The 25,126-nt window shown below is 43.2% G+C and overlaps 1 protein-coding gene across 1 annotated transcript in view; it reads right to left on the bottom strand.

Annotated features, from left to right (window-relative positions):
* The window catches only part of LOC127003659 (uncharacterized), a 35,847-nt gene extending 11,647 nt beyond the window's left edge, over positions 1-24,200 (bottom strand). The window contains exons 1-5 of the mRNA XM_050870572.1: positions 24,052-24,200; positions 18,063-18,155; positions 13,417-13,539; positions 9,310-9,502; positions 6,578-6,733 (exon numbers count right to left, since the gene is read on the bottom strand). Coding sequence (XP_050726529.1) covers positions 6,578-6,733; positions 9,310-9,502; positions 13,417-13,539; positions 18,063-18,155; positions 24,052-24,101 — 615 coding nt within the window. The 5' untranslated portion in view covers positions 24,102-24,200. The remainder of the gene's footprint in view (positions 1-6,577; positions 6,734-9,309; positions 9,503-13,416; positions 13,540-18,062; positions 18,156-24,051) is intronic.
* Between the last annotated feature and the right edge of the window lie 926 nt (positions 24,201-25,126).

The following is a 25,126-nucleotide window of genomic DNA, read 5'->3' as shown; positions in this document are numbered from 1 at the left end:
CCCTTCTTCTGTACCATGAACCTAAGAAACACACATTTGACAAGGCTTTCGTAGGAGTTGTGGGCATTTCCAGGGGTAGTTTTATGACCCTGGTGGTAGTTTGACCCTTCTTCTGTACCATGAACCTCAGAAACACACATTTGACAAGGCTTTAGTAGGAGTTGTGGGCATTTCCAGGGGTAGTTTTATGACCCTGGTGGTAGTTTGACCCTTCCTCTGTACCATGAACCTCAGAAACACACATTTGACAAGGCTTTCGTAGGAGTTGTGGGCATTTCAGGGGTAGTTGATGACCCTGGTGCTAGTTTGACAATTCTTATGTAACATGAACCTAAGAAACACACATTTGACAAGGCTTTAGTAGGAGTTGTGAGGCATTTCAGGGGTAGTTTTATGACCCTGGTGCTAGTTTGACCCTTCTTCTGTACCATGAACCTAAGAAACACACATTTGACAAGGCTTTAGTAGGAGTTGTGGGCATTTCCAGGGGTAGTTTTATGACCCTGGTGGTAGCTTGACCCTTCCTCTGTACCATGAACCTAAAAAACACACATTTGACAAGGCTTTCGTAGGAGTTGTGGGTATTTCCAGGGGTAGTTTTATGACCCTGGTGGTAGCTTGACCCTTCTTCTGTACCATGGACCTGAAGAAACACTCATTAGAACCCGACTGACCCCCTCTTTGACCTTTAGAAATAGCTGAGGTGAGAATCGAGTGTCTTAATGCCGACCTGTGTGTTATGGTAGAAAAGACGGAGTAGAAAGGATCAAAGGGGAAAGCTGAATTTGCCAAGGATAGAAAAATTGCCTGTGAATGACTGTGAATGCAGATTAATAAATGTTTGTGACAGTGAAGCAAAATTACATTCCTCCCTGATGTTAGTAACTGCATTTTAGTGAAGGTAAAAGGTGAACGTTAGCAGTGACCCCTACAAATGGACACACGCTCTCCCGGTAACTCCTCAGAAAATGTGCAGACTCGTGTTTTTCTTCGTCCTGTCTCCTGTGCCAGTCAAGCTTTCTGTCCCTGTTGTCTGTGTCTCCTGTGCCGTTTAAGTCTTTCCAGTGTATCTTGTGTCTCCTGTGCCGTTTAAGTCTTTTCAGTGTCTCTTGTGTCTCCTGTGCCGTCTAAGTCTTTTCAGTGTCTTTTGTGTCTCCTGTGCCGTCTAAGTCTTTTCATTGTTGCTGTCTCGTCTCCCTGTTGTCCGTGTTGCGTCATCAATGTTAAAGTCTCTTGTTACTTGTTTATCTTCCACTGTCTGTCCTCGTCCTGCTACAGTTCACTTCTACATATTGTTCCACATTTACACCAACACTCCAATGTCATTCACACCACACTACACCTTCACAAACACATATACACTCAACCACCTCTTTTATCTGTCTTGTCCGTGTCAGTGACCTGTGTGATTTTTGTCAGTAAAAGAACCCTGGTGGATATTGCCTTTCTCTAGCCGTGAACCAATTAGCGCTGAGAACACTCACTACCGCCAACAAACTCACACCCCATCAAATGCATGCTGCACAAAGGTCATGCATTGAATAGATAAAGATACACTCAACCCTCAATTTCAAGGACTTCAGATTAATATATTTCGGATTTAATGAACTCCATTTGTTACAGGACAAGAAGACCAGACCACTCAAAATTCTACTTCTTAAAAAGGTGCTTGCCTGACATGACGGTGCAGCATTCCTGGCAAATCACGTATGACTATTTATTTATTTAATTTTTTTTTTTATTACGTCTTCGCCTGTAGCACCGGTAAGCTTGCTTGAGGGGCCTGAATGGTGTTCGGCCCCAGCCCATCATGGCGCAGGCAAGTGTTTATAGTGGCGCCATCTTCTCTTGGCTCATGCTGCCCCCCGGAACTCCTTCTTGATTCACTTGGACGGTTTTCTCTAGAGTCTGGGTTGATGGGTGGTCTTCAGGACAGCATGTGGGTAGTTTTAAGCCACTCGGCGGCGGCTGAAAAATCCCAGCTTGGTGGCAACGGGCGGGGATTGAACTCGCGTTGTCCATCACGCGGTGAATGTGGGCCCAGCACGCTACCACTCAGCCACCGCCTACCCACCTACTTGCAGCATGTGTTCACCATATACTATTGGAGCAGCGCTACATTGTAACGTACACCTTTCCCTCCCTTTTCACTGGTGTTCACTACTTGGGCATTCACACATTTTCACACGGCCCGGTAGCTCAGTGGATAGAGCGTCTGGGTCACAACCAGAAGGACCGGGGTTCGATTCCCCGGCCGGGTGAAGATAAGTTGGGTTTATCTTCTTTCACGTGTAGCTCCTGTTCACCCAGAAGTGAGTAGGTACGCGACGTCAGGCAAGGAGTTGTGACCTCGTTGTCGCGGTGTGTTGTGTGTGAGTGGTCTCAGTCCTACCCAAAGATCGGTACTACGAGCTCTGTGCTCTTCCGTAGGGGAACGGCTGGCTGTTTGACCCGCAGCAGACCAAGAAGTGAATTATACACAGATTTTCCCCTTATTGCACAAAAGTAGGAGGCAGTGGCTGACTGATCAGAATGCAGGCACAGCATCCATGAGAGCCAGGATTTGAATCCCAACCACCACTACAATGCTCAGTCATGGATGAGTGGCCTAAGACTATCCTCCATATGCTGTCATGAATGCCACCTAGCAATCCAGACTCTAGATTATCTCCCACAGAGGATCAAAGATGAGCTCCAGGGGGCAGCATGAGCCAAGTAATAGGGTGTGTCACTATAAACACATGCCTGTATAACTTGGGGAGGCGGTGGCTGAGTGGATAGCATGACAGCGCCGCGTTCAGGAGGACGTGAGTTCAATCCCCGCCCGGTGCCACCAAGCTGGGATTTTTCAGCCGCCGCCGAGTGGCTTAAAACTACCCACATGCTGTCCAGAAGACCACCCATCAACCTGGACTCTAGATTGTAGGATTAAAGATGAGCTCCGGGAGGGCAGCATGAGCCAATGCAAGATGGCGCCACTATAAACACTCGCCTGCGCCAGAATGGGCTGGGCCGACCATCAGGCCCCACCAGGAAGAAGCCTTGGGCCGACCATCAGGATCCACCGGGAAGAAGCCTACTGGCGCAATAAGCCGTGACGTAAAAAAAAAAAAATAAATAAAATAAATAAATAAATAAATAAATAAAAAATAAATAAATAAAAATACTTGCCACTGACATGGGTTTGGAGTAAAACGTCCAGTGTGATACTATCTTTAAAGGTAGTGTGTGTGACGCCGATGGTAAGTAGACGTGACCCGTACGTGTCAAAGCAGCGTGAAACTCGGGGTGATAATGTGCGAAACTCGGGATGGGAAGAATTTAGGGCTAACCGCGAAACTTGGACAGCGTGAAACTCGAGAGGGTACTGTAGTGATATTCTATGCTGCCTGATATCTGAAATGCTTCATCAAGTACCGTTTGTGTAAAGTTGCTCTCAGTGAATTTTTGAGGGTCTAGAGGCTTATAAATGGAGTGCAACAAACATTTGTGGATATCTGCTATTCACAGGCGCCCATGTCCCCTAACCTCCATGAATAAAGGGAGGCAGGTGTGTGTGTGTGTGTGTGTTTCGTGCTATTCAAGTTTTGTGATCCTCAAGTTTCATGCTTAGTCCTAAATTCTTACCATCCCAACTTTCATGCATCATCGCCCCGAGTTTTGTGCTGCTTTGACGTGTACGGATCATGTCTACCTACCAACGGTGTCAGGCACGCCACCTTAAATGGTGGTGTCACACTGGCCATTTTCCTCCAACCACTGGGGCAACAGGCAACCGCAGTTGGCCGTATGCCCAACTGGGAGTAAGTTGTCAGTTGTCCATACGGATGAAAAACGGTTGTGGGTACAAGCAACCACACGGCTGTATGAACACAGACGACGGCAGTGGCTGAGGAGTGAGGAGCAGTGGAAGATGCTCACCAAGAGACTCATAAAGTGGCCTGGCAGAGCTGCTTTGTTTACTCTTTAATTGACAAGGTAAGAGAACACCCCGTGCTGGGGAACCACAGTTCAAAAAAACTATTTTTCTCCAGTCTATGAAAATTGTAGATGGACTCCCGGTGTTTTGTTCCTGGCTGTCCTCCCGCGAACTACTCAGAAGCGAATGTAAACAAACAAAGACTTGTTGAAAAACAGACGTTCTCATGCATACCCAGACAGCATGGCTGTGCTCACTTCGCTTGCCAGCTCCAACCACCTCATGAACCTATGAAGCCCTCTATCCACGTGTTTATGTGGTCGGAGTCTAGATGGGCGAGTTGGCTGTGCACGTGCAATGGCGACAATGAGAACTTCTGGCATGGAGGAACCACAGGCACGCCACTAACACAACCATTTCTTCCTTCCATTTAACTTCAGCAACATGTCCATAACTTGGGTAATGGCAGCACAGGCCGCGACAGCCCTTACTTTAGCAGACGCCGCCATGTTGATACAGGATGACTGCTTTATTTACATTGCAGACGTGGATACAGTGTGTGACGCACAGCCAGAAAGTTGGAGTTGCCAGTTGCCCATATCACCAATGCAATGGGAGGAAAAAGACCCAGTGTGACACCAGCTTACTGAAAACGGACAACTCGCTCCCGGTTAGGCGAACGGGCAACCGCGGTTGACTGTGGCCCCAACGGGTTGGAGGAAAACAGCCTTAAGGCAGTGCGGCCACTGGTTGGGTGAGCGCTGTTGGTGACGTCATCGGACTCACAGAGAATCACAAGCACGTTATCAGAACTGTCAGTCAATCATGATGCAGCCGCCTTCAACTGCAGCTTCAAAAAGACGTGTTCTCTCTTCCCATTGTCTTCCTTTTTCCAAGGTGTGTGTTTTGAGATAGCAAGGAAGTAAACTGGAAAAAATAAAGTTAGCTTCCCCACAGGTCGGAACAAATAAGGCACATGTACCAATGGAGACGCATCAACTTATAGACACACTTAAAAAAAAAAAAAAAATAAATAAATAAATAATAATAATAATAATAATAATAATAATAATAATAATAATAATAATAATAATAATAATAATAATAATAATAATAATAATAATAATAATACACTGTGGATGAAGAGATGGATGCATGCTTGGTGTGGCAAAAAAATCTTTGAACTATGACCTATAAATGTTTTATATATTTATATATATATATATATATATATATATATATATATATATATATATATATATATATATATATATATATATATATATATATATATATATATATATATATATATATATATATATATATATATATAAAGGTAACTCTGGATTTACGCGAGTATTGTGTCCTTGAAGAGGTCGCACAAATCAAAAACAATGTAAATCAAACAAGAGGTTGGTTTCTATCAAAAAATAAATATTCACTGTATTTAGTGGAGAGAGAGAGAGAGAGAGAGAGAGAGAGAGAGAGAGAGAGAGAGAGAGAGAGAGAGAGAGAGAGAGAGAGAGAGAGAGAGAGAGAGAGAGAGAGAGAGAGAGAGAGAGAGAGAGAGAGAGAGAGAGAGAGAGAGAGAGAGAGAGAGAGAGAATATCCATATCACCGAGATATCCACTCAGGCACTCAGTCTCAGCCTCACTCGTGTGAGGAAGAAATGAGGACCACCATGAGCGACTGGCTAGTACTGGTACCGGTACCGAGCAGTCCGGTATCGGTACCGTACCATATAGCTGGTACCGTTAGTACTGGTACTGGTGCCGGTACCTTCCCACCCCTATTGTTGAGTAGCGTGGCAGCGTGGGTACTGTATTGTTGTTCAAGTGGCTCGCGGGAAGAACTGAGCTCAGCTGTGTGGCCGTGTGAGTACAGTTGCGCGAGACATGTGGTGGACACTCCATAAAATATCGCGTAGAAGTGAAAAAACGCCTAAATTAAACATTTACATGGATTTTGGACCACGCGTTATTTAAAAAACACGTAAATCGAGTTACCTGTACAATCTTATTTAACAATGTTATTCCATGAGACAAGATGAACTGAAAAAATGTCATGTCCTGACAAAAATCCCTCACGGAAAACGTAAGATTTTTGTTTTTTTTCAAAGCCTATTTTCCTGCTGTTCCCAAAGGTGTTATCTTTTCTTTTTTTGCAGGCAGGGCTCACCACACCCGCCTGCTGACCACTCGGCCACCACCCTTGTTGCTGAGACTACAATCATCCCTCAAACCCCTCATTTGGCCTTGCTGCCACCTCTTTGTTTCTTTTAAGGAGCAGCGAGTATGGCTTTTTTATTATTGTTTTCTTTTTTTGTGTGCCCGTGAGCTGCCTCCTTTGTTGTAAAAAAAAAAAAAAAAGTTTGGTTTCAGTTTTATACAGATTGTCACGGAAGATCTTTAAGGATTTTTAAATTTCCTGGTCATTGCGAAATTTAAAAATCCTTAAAAATCTTCTTAGAAAATCCACACAAACCAAAACCGAACTATTGGAAACTGTACTATTTGAGGGGCGGCTGTACTGGATATTGCAGATTGAAAGCCCTAAAAATTAAGCTACTTCTTCCCTACACATACATAATACACACAAATACACGTGGCCCTACAACACTCATTTATATCAGACAGTTGAGGCAGATCGTGTGCTTACTTTAATGAAGGCTGGAATCTTTTTCTTTGCCGATGACATGGCGAGCACTGCGAACTTCCTCAAGAGGCAAAGGAAGTTCTGCCACCGTTCAGGGTTTATCGTGAACACCGAGTTGCGATTCTGCATCTTCTGGAACTCGGCATCCCAATAAAACCACTGAAAAACAGATTACGGTGGATTTTTATTTATTATTTTTTTTTTTTACAGCTAAGGAGACAGTTCAAGGGCGTAAAGAAAAATATGAACCTGATATATGCATTATAAGCAGGACACTTCACATTCTACAGCAAAGTGCATGTGAGGTGCTGTTAACCCAGTAGCAGCGGGGATCATGTTTCTTAATGGTCCCTCCAAGCGAGAAAAATGAGAAAAAATCACCCCTCACACAAACCATTTCATAATATATATCAAGGCGTTTGTGATCAGATCATCTATTTTTTTGGGGTTTATATCATGGCACAAATTTGGCCCGTCGCTCCTACCGGGTTAATGGTCCCTCTAAGCAAACCTCCCACAAACCATTTCATAATATATATCAAAGTTTGTGATCAGATCATCTATTTTTGGGGGTTTATATCATGGCACAAATTTGTCTGCCGCATGCTACTGGGTTAATGGTCCTCTAAGCAAACCTCCCACAAACCATTTCATAATATATATCAAGCGTTGTGATCAGATCATCTATTTTTTGGGTTTATATCATGGCACAAATTTGGCCCGCTGCTACTGGTTTAATGGTCCCTCTAAGCAAACCTCCCACAAACCATTTCATAATATATTTCAAGGCGTTTGTGTTCAGATCATCTATTTTTTGGGGGTTTATATCATGGCACAAATTTGGCCCGTCGCTGCTACTGGGTTAATGGTCCCTCTAAAAACCTCCCACAAACCATTTCCCATAATATATATCAAGCTTTGTGATCAGATCATCTATTTTTTGGGGGTTTATATCATGGCACAAATTTGGCCCGTCGCTCCTACCGGGTTAAAGCGAGAAAAATGAGAAAAAATCACCCCTCACACAAACCATTTCATAATATATATCAAAGCATTTGTGATCAGATTATGTATCATCTATTTTTTTTAGGTTTATATCATGGCATAAATTTGGCTCGTCGCTGCTACCGGGTTAATGGTCCCTCTAAGCGAGAAAAATGAGAAAAAAATCACCCCTCACACAAACCATTTCATAATATATATCAAAGCATTTGTGATCAGATTATGTATCATCTGTTTTTTTGGGGTTTATATCATGGCATAAATTTGGCCCGTCGCTGCTACTGGGTTAATGGTCCCTCTAAGCAAGAAAAATGAGAAATAATCACCCCTCACACAAACCATTTCATAATATTTATTTATTTATTTATTTATTTACAGCACAGGAGACAGTGCAAGGGCGTGAAAATAAAAGAAAACATAATGGAAAAAAAAAAAGCCCGCTACTGACTGCTCCTAAATAGAGTAGAGTGGCCAAAAAGAGGAATCAGTTTTGGGAGAAGGTGTCCTGATACCCTCCTCTTGAAAGAGTTCAAGTCGTAGGCAGGAGGAAATACAGATGAAGGAAGATTGTTCCAGAGTTTACCAGCGTGAGGGATGAAAGAGTGAAGATGCTGGTTAAATCTTGCATAAGGGGTTTGGACAGTATAGGGATGAAAGAGTGAAGATGCTGGTTAAATCTTGCATAAGGGGTTTGGACAGTATAGGGATGAAAGAGTGAAGATGCTGGTTAACTCTTGCATAAGGGGTTTGGACAGTATAGGGATGAAAGAGTGAAGATGCTGGTTAACTCTTGCATAAGGGGTTTGGACAGTACAGGGATGAAAGAGTGAAGATGCTGGTTAACTCTTGCATAAGGGGTTTGGACAGTACAGGGATGAAAGAGTGAAGATGCTGGTTAACTCTTGCATAAGGGGTTTGGACAGTATAGGGATGAAAGAGTGAATATGCTGGTTAAGTCTTGCATAAGGGGTTTGGACAGTATAGGGATGAAAGAGTGAAGATGCTGGTTAACTCTTGCATAAGGGGTTTGGACAGTATAGGGATGAAAGAGTGAAGATGCTGGTTAACTCTTGCATAAGGGGTTTGGACAGTATAGGGATGAAAAGGTGAAGATGCTGGTTAACTCTTGCATAAGGGGTTTGGACAGTATAGGGATGAAAGAGTGAAGATGCTGGTTAACTCTTGCGTAAGGGGTTTGGACAGTATAGGGATGAAAGAGTGAAGAAGCTGGTTAACTCTTGCAAAAGGGGTTTGGACAGTATAAGGATGAAAGAGTGAAGATGCTGGTTAACTCTTGCATAAGGGGTTTGGACAGTATAGGGATGAAAGAGTGAAGATGCTGGTTAACTCTTGCATAAGGGGTTTGGACAGTATAGGGATGAAAGAGTGAAGATGCTGGTTAACTCTTGCATAAGGGGTTTGGACAGTATAGGGATGAAAGAGTGAAGATGCTGGTTAACTCTTGCATAAGGGGTTTGGACAGTATAGGGATGAGCTTGATCAGAAAGTCGCGTGCAGCGGGGCCGCAGGAGGGGGGGGAGGCATGCAGTTAGCAAGTTCAGAAGAGCAGTCAGCGTGAAAATATCGACAGAAGATAGAAAGAGAGGCAACATGGCGGCAGAATTTAAGAGGTAGAAGACTATCAATTAGGAGGGAGGAAACACAGAAAAAGGGATTGTATACACTCATGTAGAAAACCTTGTAATCTTATGATGACTAGCATATTCCTGTACCTTAATCCACTTGTAAGACACCTCCAAGCCCTTGTGTACCGACTCCCCGCCTCCCCAGCCCCCATGGCCGTGCACGATCTCATTACGCAGGTCAACCAGGTGCATGGGAAGGCCAATCTCCAGGGCCAGGTGGTGTATGGACTTGGCTCTGTAGTACTTCGTCTGAGGAAGCTTCACGATTGCCGTCACAAACCTGAAAAAGGATCATGTTAACCCCTGGAGCAGGAATGAGAAAGGAGGTGGAATGGGAACTGGAATGGAGGGAGTGGAATGAGTGAGTGGGGGAGGTAGTGGTTGGGGTGGAGGAGGTCGTTTCTGCTTCATTGGCACATGACTTTTTTATTATTATTTTTTTTTTATGTAGGCTTGCTTGAGGGGCCTGGATGGTGTTCGGCACCAGCCCGTCATGGCGCAGGCAAGTGTTTATAGTGGCGCCATCTTCTCTTGGCTCATGCTGCCCCCCGGAACTCCTTCTTGATTCACTTGGACAGTTTCCTCCAGACTCCGGGTTGATGAGTGGTCTTCAGGACAGTATGTGGGTAGTTTTAAGCCACTCGGCGGTGACTGAAAAATCCCAGGTGGTAGCGTGGGGATTCAAACTCGTGTCGTCCATCACATGGTGAATGTGGGCCCAGCACACTACCACTCAGCCACCTGGCAGTAATATACCGGTAATTAAGGAGTGTTGGGGCTGTCACTTCACTCCGGTGATGGGCGTCCGAGGGGTCACCGTTAGTCCTCTTCTAAACCTTTTAAGAGGAAATGTAAGAGGATTAAGAGGAATTTAGTGGGGGATTGAGAGGTATAGAAGAGGATTAATTCTCTTCCATTTCCTCTTGACTCTTTCCATACTGTGACGCCGATGTCTGCGTCACAGTATGGCAAGGGTTAAGGCTGCATGATGCCTTATTTTCACAGTAAAAGAAGGCAAGCTAAGAACAGAGTAAACTGCAGGAGCATGGGCTGGGCTAGGGGGAAGTGGACATCATTGATTACGGCAGAATGGAAAGGAAAGGCAATGTTGGTGTACTTAGCTCTGGACAGGGAGACTGAGATGGATCATTATGGTCAAAGAGAAAGTATTGAAGGCATGTTAAGTGATGCTGCAATATAAGGTTCAGGGACACAAAGAAAACACGTGAGCAGAAGTACCCTTGAGTATGACACATGCTGAACAACAAAGTGCTGGAGAGCCAAGGGTACAGGGCCGCTTTCACAGTCACTTTGTTTGTTTTGATCGTTACCAATGGCGGCGATCGACGCAATAGTCTTCCACGTGAAACTGGCTGATGGGGTGTGGCGGCTGCAGAGGAAGTGAGAGGTGTTGAGAGTGTGTAGCAAGGTGCGGGGCTAGGCTAACCCCGCAGCCGCCACTACCCCATAGCCCAGTTTTACATGGAAATACTATAGCAGTGATCGCCGCCATTGGTAACGATCAAAACAAACAAAACGACTGTGAAGGCAGCCCTAAGAATTGCCTGAGAGAGCGTGGGAGGCATTTTTGTTTTGAGCAGCTTTTTCAAGAAGCTGCACTGAACTTAGCGGGCAACAAGGCAGGGGAGGTCTGTACTTCCTTCCTAAAAACACTGCAATGAATGCTGACTTATTTATAAAAAAATCATGGTTGCAAATATTTCATGCCAGGGGACTGCACCAGGCAACAAGGCAATAATAAATATGCTGAATTTCTTGCTAATCATGACACAGAGGTCTTAGACTGGCCTGGTGACCCCAGATCTTAGCATCATTGAGAATGCATGTAACCTCATGAAACAGAAGCTTACCACATGCAGCACATCAACTCCTCACTTCATATACAAGTTACTCAATATGTGGGTGTGGAATATGGCTTGTGAAAAAAATGCATGAACATTTTGAGTTTGTCCTTAATGAAAAATGGAAAAAGTACGATAAAGCCCTTGTGATAGTCTGTGTGGTGAAGTACAGAGACTGCTTACCACAACAGATAGATTGGTCACAAAGAAAACTGAAGATAAAAGTTATTATTGTTATTATCATCATTATTACTACTATTATCATATACATAAATTACAAACAAATGACAACAGACTTCTCGCCTCTCCGCCATGGCCCACAACCTGCCAGCTGCCATTTGTCACTGCCCTTATCCACCCACTTACACAAACTAAGCATAATATGGGGTAGGCGGTGGCTGAGTGGTAGCGTGCTGGGCCCACATTCACCGCGTTATGGACGACGCGGGTTCGAATCCCCACGCTACCACCTGGGATTTTTCAGTCACCGCCGAGTGGCTTAAAACTACCCACATGCTGTCCTGAAGACCACCCATCAACCCGGACTCTAGAGGAAACCGTCCAAGTGAATCAAGAAGGAGTTCCGGGGGGCAGCATGAGCCAAGAGAAGATGGCGCCACTATAAACATTTGCCATGACGGGCTGGGGCCGAACACCATCCAGGCCCCTCAAGCAAGCCTACCGGCGCTATAGGCGTACACATAAAAAAAAAATAAAAAATAAAATAAATAAATAAATAAAATAAATAAATAAATAAGACTTCACAGAGATGGAAAGATACATTTTTTTCCATCTAGTTCAGAATAATACAAAATAACACGTCATTTTTGCACACTCCACAAGATAACAACCACTGATGATTAAGTTCCATCCTATAGAGAAGAAACAAAATTAGCCATGTAGCAGCGACGGGCCAAATATGAGGCTTTACAGTATACCAGCGACGGGCCAAATATGAGGCTTTACAGTATACCAGCGACAGGCCAAATATGAGGCTTTACAGTATACCAGCGACGGGCCAAATATGAGGCTTTACAGTATACCAGTGACGGGCCAAATATGAGGCTTTACAGTATACCAGTGACGGGCCAAATATGAGGCTTTACAGTATACCAGTGACGGGCCAAATATGAGGCTTACAGTATACCAGTGACGGCCAAATATGAGGATTTACAGTATACCAGCGACGGGCCAAATATGAGGCTTTACAGTATACCAGAGACGGGCCAAATATGAGGCTTTACAGTATACCAGCGATGGGCCAAATATGAGGCTTTACAGTATACCAGTGACGGGCCAAATATGAGGCTTTACAGTATACCAGTGACGGGCCAAATATGAGGCTTTACAGTATACCAGTGACGGGCCAAATATGAGGCTTTACAGTATACCAGTGACGGGCCAAATATGAGGCTTTACAGTATACCAGTGACGGGCCAAATATGAGGCTTTACAGTATACCAGTGACGGGCCAAATATGAGGCTTTACAGTATACCAGTGACGGGCCAAATATGAGGCTTTACAGTATACCAGTGACGGGCCAAATATGAGGCTTTACAGTATACCAGTGACGGGCCAAATATGAGGCTTTACAGTATACCAGCGATGGGCCAAATATGAGGCTTTACAGTATACCAGTGACGGGCCAAATATGAGGCTTTACAGTATACCAGTGACGGGCCAAATATGAGGCTTTACAGTATACCAGTGACGGGCCAAATATGAGGCTTTACAGTATACCAGCGATGGGCCAAATATGAGGCTTTACAGTATACCAGCGATGGGCCAAATATGAGGCTTTACAGTATACCAGTGACGGGCCAAATATGAGGCTTTACAGTATACCAGCGATGGGCCAAATTTGAGGCTTTACAGTATACCAGCGACGGGCCAAATTTGAGGCTTTACAGTATACCAGCGACGGGCCAAATATGAGGCTTTACAGTATACCAGTGACGGGCCAAATATGAGGCTTTACAGTATACCAGTGACGGGCCAAATATGAGGCTTTACAGTATACCAGTGACGGGCCAAATATGAGGCTTTACAGTATACCAGTGACGGGCCAAATATGAGGCTTTACAGTATACCAGCGACGGGCCAAATATGAGGCTTTACAGTATACCAGCGACGGGCCAAATTCTTGCCATGACATAAACCCCCAAAATAGAGGATACAAGCTGATCACAAATGCATTAATACATATAATATACTAATGGCTGGCATGAGTGATGATTTTTTCTCATTAATTCACTTGGAGGGATCTTTAAGAAACATGATCACCACAGCTACTGGGTTAAAACACCATTTCAAATACAAAGTTTGCCTCACCTTTGCAGCGCTGAAGCTAAGAAGATGGATTTAACCGCAGCCTCAACAGAGGGATCCATCTCAATTATTTTTGCCTGAAGAAGGGGCAGCGTCACGTCAATTCCTGCCGGCAACTTCTCAACCCTGGTGGATAGAAGATGGAACGTTAATACCCTGGATAGAAGGTGGAACATTAATACAGTTATCCCTTGCCATATCGTGGATTTTTAAATTGTATGTATCTATCCCGTCCTTCCACCTCCTCGTAGAAGGTGGAAGGACGAGGTGCGGAGAGAGGAGGGAGAGCGGGGTGAGGATTCGGCAGACGACAACCAGTGACGCATCAACAACAAAGTGGTGATGGTGAGTGTGAGGACGTGTTTCTGTTGTGTCAGTGACTTACAAATGTATCGTAGCAATTCTTTCTTAAGAAAACTTTGACTTAAAGGAGTTGTCTTTGTCACCAATAGCATGGGTAGTCAGAGGAAGAGGAAGGAGGCAGTGAGGCGGAGGTGAAGGCAGCGTGGGGTGAGGAGGGACGACGCAGGTGAAGAAAAAGTTTAAATAAAATGAGAACGTGTGTTTTTGTTGTTTCCGTGAGCTACTAATGTATTAATAATGTTTCCGTGACCTACTAATGTATCAGTAATGTTTCCGTGACCTACTAATGTATTAATAATGTTCCCATGACCTACTAATGTATCAGTAATGTTTCCGTGACCTACTAATGTATTAATAATGTTTCCATGACCTACTAATGTATTAATAATGTTTCCGTGACCTACTAATGTATCAATAATGTTTCCGTGACCTACTAATGTATCAATAATGTTTCCGTGACCTACTAATGTATTAATAATGTTTCCGTGACCTACTAATGTATTAATAATGTTTCCATGACCTACTAATGTATTAATAATGTTTCCATGACCTACTAATGTATCAATAATGTTTCCGTGACCTACTAATGTATTAATAATGTTTCCGTGACCTACTAATGTATTAATAACGTTTCCGTGACCTACTAATGTATTAATAATGTTTCCGTGACCTACTAATGTATTAATAATGTTTCCGTGACCTACTAATGTATTAATAACGTTTCCGTGACCTACTAATGTATTAATAATGTTTCCGTGACCTACTAATGTATCAGTAATGTTTCCATGACCTACTAATGTATTAATAATGTTTCCGTGACCTACTAATGTATTAATAATGTTTCCGTGACCTACTAATGTATTAATAATGTTTCCGTGACCTACTAATGTATTAATAATGTTTCCGTGACCTACTAATGTATTAATAATGTTTCCGTGACCTACTAATGTATTAATAATGTTTCCGTGACCTACTAATGTATCAGTAATGTTTCCGTGACCTACTAATGTATTAATAATGTTTCCGTGACCTACTAATGTATTAATAATGTTTCCATGACCTACTAATGTATTAATAATGTTTCCGTGACCTACTAATGTATTAATAATGTTTCCGTGACCTACTAATGTATCAGTAATGTTTCCGTGACCTACTAATGTATTAATAATGTTTCCGTGACCTACTAATGTATTAATAATGTTTCCGTGACCTACTAATGTATGAGTAATGTTTCCGTGACCTACTAATGTATTAATGTCTCCGTGACCTACTAATGTATTAATAATGTTTCCGTGACCTACTAATGTATCAATAATGTTTCCGTGACCTACTAATGTATTAATAATGTTTCCGTGACCTACTAATGTATTAATAATGTTTCCGTGACCTACTAATGTATTAATAATGTTTCCGTGACCTACTAATGTATCAGTAATGTTTCCGTGACCTACTAATGTATTAATAATGTTTCCGTGACCTACTAATGTATTAATAATGTTTCCGTGACCTACTAATGTATCAGTAATGTTTCCGTGACCTACTAATGTATTAATAATGTTTCCGTGACCTACTAATGTATCAGTAATGTTTCCATGACCTACTAATGTATTAATAATGTTTCCGTGACCTACTAATGTATTAATAATGTTTCCGTGACCTACTAATGTATCAATAATGTTTCCGTGACCTACTAATGTATTAATAATGTTTCCGTGACCTACTAATGTATCAATAATGTTTCCGTGACCTACTAATGTATCAATAATGTTTCCGTGACCTACTAATGTATTAATAATGTTTCCGTGACCTACTAATGTATCAGTACTGTTTCCGTGACCTACTAATGTATCAATAATGTTTCCGTGACCTACTAATGTATTAATAATGTTTCCGTGACCTACTAATGTATCAATAATGTTTCCATGACCTACTAATGTATCAATAATGTTTCCGTGACCTACTAATGTATTAATAATGTTTCCGTGACCTACTAATGTATCAGTAATGTTTCCGTGACCTACTAATGTATCAATAATGTTTCCGTGACCTACTAATGTATTAATAATGTTTCCGTGACCTACTAATGTATCAATAATGTTTCCATGACCTACTAATGTATCAATAATGTTTCCGTGACCTACTAATGTATTAATAATGTTTCCGTGACCTACTAATGTATCAGTAATGTTTCCGTGACCTACTAATGTATTAACAATGTTTCCGTGACCTACTAATATATCAATAATGTTTCCGTGACCTACTAATGTATTAATAATGTTTCCGTGACCTACTAATGTATCAATAATGTTTCCGTGACCTACTAATGTATCAATAATGTTTCCGTGACCTACTAATGTATTAATAATGTTTCATCGGTGACGTCATCGATGAAACTCGTGAAACTCGTGTTAAAACGAACATATCGCATTAGTTAAACGTATCTCCTTAAATATCAACTCTTGTTAAATAAAAAATGCGTTATTTAAACTTGTGTTAATTGAGAGGTGGCTGTATGTATATTGAAACTCATGTGAGGATGATTCAAACATGTTACTCCTTCATGTGTGTGTGTGTGTGTGTGTGTGTGTGTGTGTGTGTGTGTGTGTGTATTTACCTATTTGTAGTCTACAGGGCCTCAGCTAAACTCTAATAGTCCCAGGTGTGTGTGTGTGTGTGTGTGTGTGTGTGTGTGTGTGTATTTACCTATTTGTAGTCTACAGGGCCTCAGCTAAACTCTAATAGTCCCAGGTGTGTGTGTGTGTGTGTGTGTGTGTGTGTGTGTGTGTGTGTGTGTGTGTGTGTGTGTGTGTGTGTGTGTATTTACCTAGTTGTGACATACGGGAAAAGGGGTACGCTTGTGCTGTCCCGTCTCCATATCCTCTCTTATCCAGCTTTTCCTTAACATCATGAATGTTTCTTGCACAAACCACCTCCTCCTCCAGTCCATTCCACACCTCAATGCTTCTGTTTGGGAAGCTAAACTTTTTCACATCTCGCCTACACGTGGTCGCCCTCAACTTCTTTCCATGTCCTCTCGTTTCTCTCTCGCTCCACACACACACACACACACACACAGGTCCTCTCTGTCCAGATTCTCCACCCCGCTCACCACCCTGTACACCGCTATCAGGTCTCCTCTTTCTCTTCTTTCCAGGGTTGTGAGCCCCATGCTATTGAGTCTCTCCTCGTAAGTCCAATCCCTAAGTTCCGGTACCATCTTAGTTGCCGCTCTCTGTACTCTTTCCAGCTTTCTTATGTTCTTCTTTTCGTCAGTGTGTGAGTGTGTGTGTGTGTGTGTGTGTGTGTGTGTGTGTGTGTGTGTGTATGTATTTATTTATTTATTTTGCAAAACCGCAATTTTTGGCAGAGGGAATCCCGCCCCCTTGTATCCAGCTCATGCCCCCCCGGCAGTTTGGGAAGCGCTGCTCTAGAGTGTAGCGGACCCATCCAAGTGCATCAAGAATGAGCTCCATGGTGGCAGCATGAGCCAAGAATAAATGGCGTCACTTTAAACACTTGCCTGCGCCGCCGTGACAGGCTTGGGGCGACCACCAGGCCCCTGAAGAAAAAGCCTACCGTCACAAAAGGATAACACGGAAAAAAAATAATAAATAACAATAAATAAATCTTTCAAGAGGAGGGTATCAGGACACCTCTCCTCCCGAAATTGACCTCTCTTTCGGCCACCTCTTTGGATTCTTTTTAGGAGCAGCGAGTAGCGAACTTTTTTTATTATTGTTTCCTTTTTTTGTGCCCTTGAGCTGTCTCCTTTGTTGTAAAAAAAAATATATATAAATAAATAAAGGAATAAATAAAAAATAGATCCGATTTGTGGTATGTCTTTGGTAGCCATCTCATGTTATCGCCATATATCCTACTGTACACTACTATTACTGTCACTATTTAGGGCAGGAGGTGGCTGAGTGGTAGTGTGCTGGGCCCACATTCACTGCATGATGGACGACGCGGGTTCGAGTCCCCACGCTACCACCTGGGATTTTTCAGTCACCGCCGAGTGGCTTAAAACTACCCACATGCTGTCCTGAAGACCACCCATCAACCCGGACTCTAGAGGAAACCGTCCAAGTGAATCAAGGAGTTCCGGGGGGCAGCATGAGCCAAGAGAAGATGGCGCCACTATAAACACCTGCCTGTGCCATGACGGGCTGGGGCCAACTACCATCCAGGCCCCTCAAGCAAGCCTACCAGCGCTATAGGCATACACGTAAAAATAAAAATAAAAAATAAATAAAAATAAATAAATAAATAAATAAAAACCTACTCACCTGGCCTGCCACACCAGCATAGTGTCCTTGGCATCCTTCCAGCGGCTAACATCACTGGAAAACGCTGCCTCGTATGTCTCTATCCACTCAGCCCTGAAGCAAAAAATGATAAACTTAAAGAGGGTAAAATAAACAATTGAGAGTAGAGGAATAAATAGTACAAACAGTTGGTGCAAAATCAGCTCATTAAAAATAAATCTGAAAGAGAATAAAAAAGAAACAATTGAAAGTAGAGAAATAAACACATCTACTACAAACAGTTCATGCAAAATCAGCTCATTAAAAATAAATCTTAAAGAGAATAAAAAAGAAACAATTGAAAGTAGAGGAATAAACACATCTAGTACAAACAGTTCGTGCAAAATCAGCTCATTAAAAAGAAATCTGGGAGAGAATAGGAGTGTGATTGGCCACTTTCAGTATACCAAGTAATAACATGAATAGCAACATGGCACTCCCCCTGAAGAGTGAGTGTATAGGAAAGACTACTATAGCCCCAGTGACTCCCTTATTGCTTCGGAACGCCCTGGAAAGTTGAAAAGTTTTGTTTAGTGGGCGCAACATCTGTGGTCATATGCCGGAGAGAGACAGAAGGGGAAGGAAGGAAAGTTTGGTTTAGTGGGCGCAACATCTGTGGTCATATGCCGGAGAGAGACAGAAGGGGAAGGAAGGAAAGTTTGGTTTAGTGGGCGCAACATCTGTGGTCATATGCCGGAGAGAAACAGAAGGGGATGGAAGGAAAGTTTGGTTTAGTGGGCGCAACATCTGTGGTCATATGCCGGAGAGAGACAGAAGGGGAAGGAAGGAAAGTTTGGTTTAGTGGGCGCAACATCTGTGGTCATATGCCGGAGAGAGACAGAAGGGGAAGGAAGGAAAGTTTGGTTTAGTGGGCGCAACATCTGTGGTCATATGCCGGAGAGAGACAGAAGGGAAAGGAAAAGTTGGAAAGTTTGGTTTAGTGGGCGCATCATCTGTGGTCATATGCCGGAGAGAGACAGAAGGGGAAGGAAGGAAAGGAAGGAATGTTTTGTTTAGTGGGCGCAACATCTGTGGTCATATGCCGGAGAGAGACAGAAGGGGAAGGAATTATTGAAGGGAAAAGTTTGGAAAGTTTTGTTCAGTGGGCGCAACATCTGTGGTCATATGCCGGAGAGAGACAGAAGGGGAAGGAATTATAGGAGAAGGAATCAGTTCCCGGCGGTTTAGGTCAACATCTGTGCGTCATATTTAAAATGCGGAAACTAGAATCAAGAATTATAAGGAGAAAGGGAACACTGTACTCCCATTTGGTGTTTAGTGGGCGCAACAATCTGTGGTGATATGCAGGAGAGAGCTCAAGAGGGAAAGGGAATCTCCATGGCGTAGAAGGAACAGTTGGAACAGTTTGATTTACCGCTGGGCGCCCATCTGGTGTGGATCGGTCAGGAGATTAGGACTAACAATTGAGGAAGGAACAGTTGGAAGGTTGGGTTTAGATACAGTCACATCCTTTGGGTCATATGGAGAAGAGACAGAAAAGGGTACAAAATCACTACATACGTGTAGGAGCATAAGGGAAACACAAAGTTTGGTTTAGTCAGCGCAAGTAATCTGTGGTCCTTATACCGGAGAGAGACATGAAAGTGAAGAATTATAGAGGAACAAGTTGGAAAGTTTGACGTTGCAGTCAGCTTGAACATCTGTGGTCATGTAATACCGGAGGAGAGAGACAGAAGGGAAAATTATAGGAGAAAGTCAACAGTTTTGGAAAGCTCACCTTTGGTTTAGTTGAAGCAATCATGATGACTATGCGGAGAAGACATCATACAAATTATAGGAGGAAGGAACAGTTCTTTTGGTTCAAGCCAATACCATGGAAGCTGGCTGTATAGCTCAGCTGGTGAATATACGGAGAAGAAACAGAAGAGAGGAATTATACAGAAGGAACAGCTTACTGCAGGGAAGAATTTGGTTTTGGGGCAGCGCAACATCTGTGGTCATACCGGAGAATGAAACAGGAAGAGGAAGGAATTATAAGGATATGGAGAACAGTTGACTAATTTGGTTTAGTCAACAACATCTGTGGTCACTTATACCGGAAGGTAAATACGAAGGGGAAGCTTTTACAGAAGGAACAGTTGGAAAGTTTGGTTTAGTCAGCTGTATCTGTAGTCTCTTGTGGGAAGAAACAGAAGGAAGGAATTCACAACACAACAGTTGGAAGAAATTTGGTTGCATCGGCACCAACATCTGTGGTCATATGCTGGAGAGAAACAGAGGAAGGAATTATAATGGAGACCAGGAACAAGTTCTGACTCCGCTGTAGTTCTAGTCAGCACAACATCTGCATGGTCACTGCGGAGAGAAACTAGAAGGGGAAGGAATTATGGGAGCAATAAGGGAAACAGATTGGAAAGTTTGGAGAGTCGGCGCAAGCATCTGTGGTCTCGGAGAAGACCAACAGAAGGGAAGAATTAAACTGGGAGCTGACAGTTGGAATCCAGTTCCTGGTTTAGTCAGCAACATCTTAAGTCATATGCCGGAGAAGAAATTTCAGAAGGGAAGGAATGTGGTCCAGAGGTAACACCTTCTTCATAGCTATCACGAAATCGATGAACTCCTTGAACATTGTATAGTAGAAGGTTTCTACTGTATTTTGCAGTCTGAAAAAAGATCCAGTCTATGGCTATGGTACCATCAGATGATAACAGGGCAATGATAGCTCCCTCCATGGAATCAGAACATGCATGAGGCTTCTGGGAGCATTCATCTCAATATGTGTAACATACAGTGAAGGGCTTTATAATCCACTGGTTTGGCAGCTGCTCCTCAGTTAGCTCAGAAACAGTATAAAATTCTAAACAACTGGACAGGTGCGTGTTACGCAATAGCTGACTACAGTGAAACTACCAACCTCTGTATGTTGAATGAATGCAAGATTGCCTCAAACAGTGATCTCCCTGAGCGAGGTACAAATTTGACTTGGAAAGGCATTCTGTAACTGAAATGCAAGAATTTCAAAATAGCTCAATTTGCACGTTCCATTACTTTGAACTATTTACTTTCGCTGAATATGTCTGTAGGTAGAATAAAAGTCACAGTTATCCATCAATTAGAAGAAATCACAGCTCGAGCACTACCTATGGAATGTTTGGAAAAAACTCCTCCTGTAGGCTGAAATGGTGTGTTGAGCATCCGCCCGTTGGACTGACCATCTCACCTCTGTGGCACATAAGTAGAGATATATAGTCTTTTTAGGAGGGACTTCCTCACATGGCAGTACATAGCAAACAATCTCCCCCGAAATTTGACCTTTGCTGAAATTGTTCAATTTCTACAGCATTAACTTTGTATTCTTACCAAGTCCTTGCAGCCAAGCATTCTAGTGCACAGAACAGTGCTAGGTTGCAATTCACATTACCAATCTTCTGATATGTCTGTGTCACATCCTTAAATATGCCTGGCCAATTAACAATGGCACCATCAGTACAGGTAAGTCTGGACATCTCACGTTAAGACAGACAATTATGTAATTATGAATTGTAAAGCAGTTTGATCAGGATTGTGGGGCCTAGTGACGGGCCAAATTTGTGCCATGCGCCCTCCCAAGAAAAGTAGGTAGTCTAAAGCGTCTTAAAATAACTCATTGATATATATATGATTACATGGTTTGTGAGTGATTTTAATTTAGTCTCCCTTGGAGGACCATTAATCAATTCTTACTCAATTTGCTACAGGTGCTATTTGATTCCCATTCTGGGCAGACATGATGGGATTTATTTCAGATTGAAAGTACTATATAGAAATTTTGGTCACAGGCAACACTTTCGTAAGTCTACCTGGCTGTTACTGTTGATTAATAAATCTCTCTCCTCCGTGCTGTACCTGGACAGACTCCACAGCTCTCATGTCATTCTCAGATCTCCATGGGTTTCTTTTCTTCCTTGGGAGCCTCCCACACCTTTAAGGATCATGCTTCATCGTCTTTCTGCCATCAACAGCAAGGTTATGTCAAAGGTCCTCAATATGTCACCTGCTGCCTGGGGACACTTCCAGCTAGACTGAATCTTCAGATTCTGTTAACATAAAGATTGTATTATCCATTCCGTATAGACAGCGATTTCCTCAGTGCTTGCTTCTAATTCTGCTACCATTCAGTTGTGTGGACTCTGTTCAACTGGTTCAACATAGTACATCTAATTGGAGCGGACTCGTGACAAAGCATTACTTTTTTGGGCAAATAACCCATATGTTTGACACCTATTGTGATATAAAATGGGCAAAGATAAAATTTAGAATTCATATGTTGCAGTGTCAAACTTGGAAAATCAGTCAGAGGCGATCATAGGAAGGTTTTCATATGGTTGCATAAAATAACAACATAAGGTCATTAAATAACACTGAAGGAGGTTCTAAAGAAGAGTGTTATAGTAGATACTAAAAAGGTGCATCATGTTGCTTGGAGCGTCAGCTGTGGTTTCATACGACCATGGGACAGTTGTTGTGGCAATAACGATCACAGTGGAACTGCTGCTTGACATATGGTCTGGGAAAGAAACGACTAAGGCTCACAGTCATAGGGGACCTGCTTCTGTCATTAGGAAGCTTATTTATCCTTGGAGGAACGCTCTAACGTCATAAGTCACTAGGAATGATCCAAAGTGCCCTGCAGTAAGGTACCCTGGGGATATTTTAGCAGCATAAGGTCACCTTTTTAAGACTCACATTGCAAATGGTTAAACATGCAGGGGTCACAGGGTAAGGAATGATTATGGTCGAGGTTAGTGCATAGGGCTAACCTTGACCTTCACTGGTTGATTTTCTTTACAAAGAGACAGCTTGAGGCACAAAGTGAACCCCTTTTGACAGACCAAGTAAAGGATCACTTCCCAAATTTCGGGTGGAGAGGTATGTTGAGGTACATCAGGGTTTTGCATCTCAAGGGTCCTAAGGTTCCGTAATAACACAACCTGCTCCAGGTCTCAGCAGCCCACATTCTCATGCCTTTCTCCTAGCACTATATGATTTCATGAACACGAGGTTCAGACTGCAGTGTGAAACATCTATCCATACCGTAAACGTACTAGACAGGGCAATTTAACAACGTGAAATTGGTAACTGCCTCCTCGTCAGGCTGCCCAAATCAACAGTGGCTCGGTGTCGTGATAAGACATCTGTACAGCAGGTTATGCCTGTGCTGTACCTCCTCCTCGGTAATACGAGCCTCCTCAAGCTGTGCAAATCTGAGGTTTCCACTGGCTGGCAGGAGGCAGCCATCGTGCACACCACACAGCACTGCCAACCGCACACACATGCTGGTTTTATTGCCAATGGATCCCACTGGGTTGGTGCTCACTGATGAGCAATACATATCTTCAGAACCTTGGTAGACAACAGAGGCTGTGGCCATTGGATCTTCCCACATAGACTCCTCACCGACAGCTGGGCTACTTTGGCAGCCATTTAAACTGTTTCCTGTAGGTGTACAGGCACTGGAGACCAATGGCTTTCATTCCCTGCCATAGTGCATCGACATATTTCGATCATTAAGAGCTGTGGACACCATGTTTGTTTGAATCTTCCTCTGAGACACTGTGCTCACAGCCACTTGACACATGGTACATGCTACCTTGACGTAATGCGTTGGGTTGCCTCAGGGGAGTGTCTGCCTGACAAAGGCCAAGGCTTGGATGACACCATGGATCTCAAGCCCATCAGTATATTCACATGGAAGGATGCTAAACCTATATTTAGCTGTATCCTGTTGTGGTAGCTTCCGGGTGACTATTCCATGCTGGGAGGGTCTTCTTCTTCATGGGGTCCAACTGCATTCCATTAGAGTTCATGTGGCATGCAGGTCTGCTTTACAAATTATACAGAGGGTGCAGCACCTGCTAATTCTAATGCCAAGTCATTGATTTCCATATGATAATTACCAAAATACTTACGCAGTCCACTACCGCCACATCCTCCCTGTCCCACAACCATCAAACTAATGACACACACTTACGTTGAAAACCAGGGCACCACCACCAGTACCGCCGCGCCGCTGCTGCCCATCACGCCGCCTTGTTGTTGTTGTTGAAGCGTCTTGGTCTTGATCTTGATGTCACAGGTGGCTCGGGATTTCTCTCCAGCCAGCAGGTGTGAAAAGAAAACAATAGTAGTAGTAGTAGTAGTAGTAGTCGGTCGGGAGTTTTGCCTTTGTAACGGCACTCCCTGATGTGTCTACTGATTGATTGATAGTTTATTGTTGCAGGTAAACAACAAGGGAGAAGGGACTGTCTGGGTCTATTGTTTTCCTTTTTCTTTCATTCTTTTTTCTTTTATTTTCCAAAACTTGTGTACTGTTGTTTTTGTTTGTTCGGTGTGTTCATTTTCAAATAAAAATAAAACATGCGGGATGTAGCGTCTTGGGGCCGGATTCATCAAGCCACTACAAGACGGTCGTTGGTATAAGTCTTTAAGTAAATCTGTCCTCTATGAATGATCCTTTTGTTTAGGCTGCTCCGATGACAGTGAATGAAGTACTGGCCTGGTCGACCCTTGTTGTGCTTTCCTTCCTACCATTGTATCTTTTTAGTTTCATGGTGCTGCCTACACATGTATTAATAGTTGTATAATCACACTCTGTCCTGCCTGGGGTTGGGATGGCATGTTCCTCCCTTCTCCCTTGTTGTTTACCTGCAACAATAAACTATCAATCAATCAATGAATCCGTCCTCCTTGGTCTTGATCTTGATGTCGTTGACCGTTGACCGTTGCAGCGCTCCACAGAGCCGCTAACATTATGTTGTGCTGGAAGCTTCCCCCGGCGACCATAGGCCTCTAGAAGGCTCCCGGAGAAACGAGCAAGGGGGCGGGGAGCAAGGCGAGCCGTCCGCGCCCCGCGGGGCGCGGCCAGGCGCCAGGCGGGAAGTGTTGCCAACTCGCATATATTTTTGCTACATGTTCTTGTATGATCTAAAATATACTGTAACATTCTAGACTGTACTGTTCTGGATATATATAGGAGAAGAGGGCGAGAGAGTGCTAGTCCCAGTCATAGTAAGCTAGTGGTAAGTGAAGAGTCAGAGTGAAGTGTA

The sequence above is a fragment of the Eriocheir sinensis genome, chromosome 26 (genome assembly GCF_024679095.1).
Source record: "Eriocheir sinensis breed Jianghai 21 chromosome 26, ASM2467909v1, whole genome shotgun sequence".
In the NCBI taxonomy this organism is placed as follows: domain Eukaryota; kingdom Metazoa; phylum Arthropoda; class Malacostraca; order Decapoda; family Varunidae; genus Eriocheir; species Eriocheir sinensis.
Note: the sequence above shows the minus strand (reverse complement) of the source record. Positions and strands in the feature narration are given on the sequence as shown.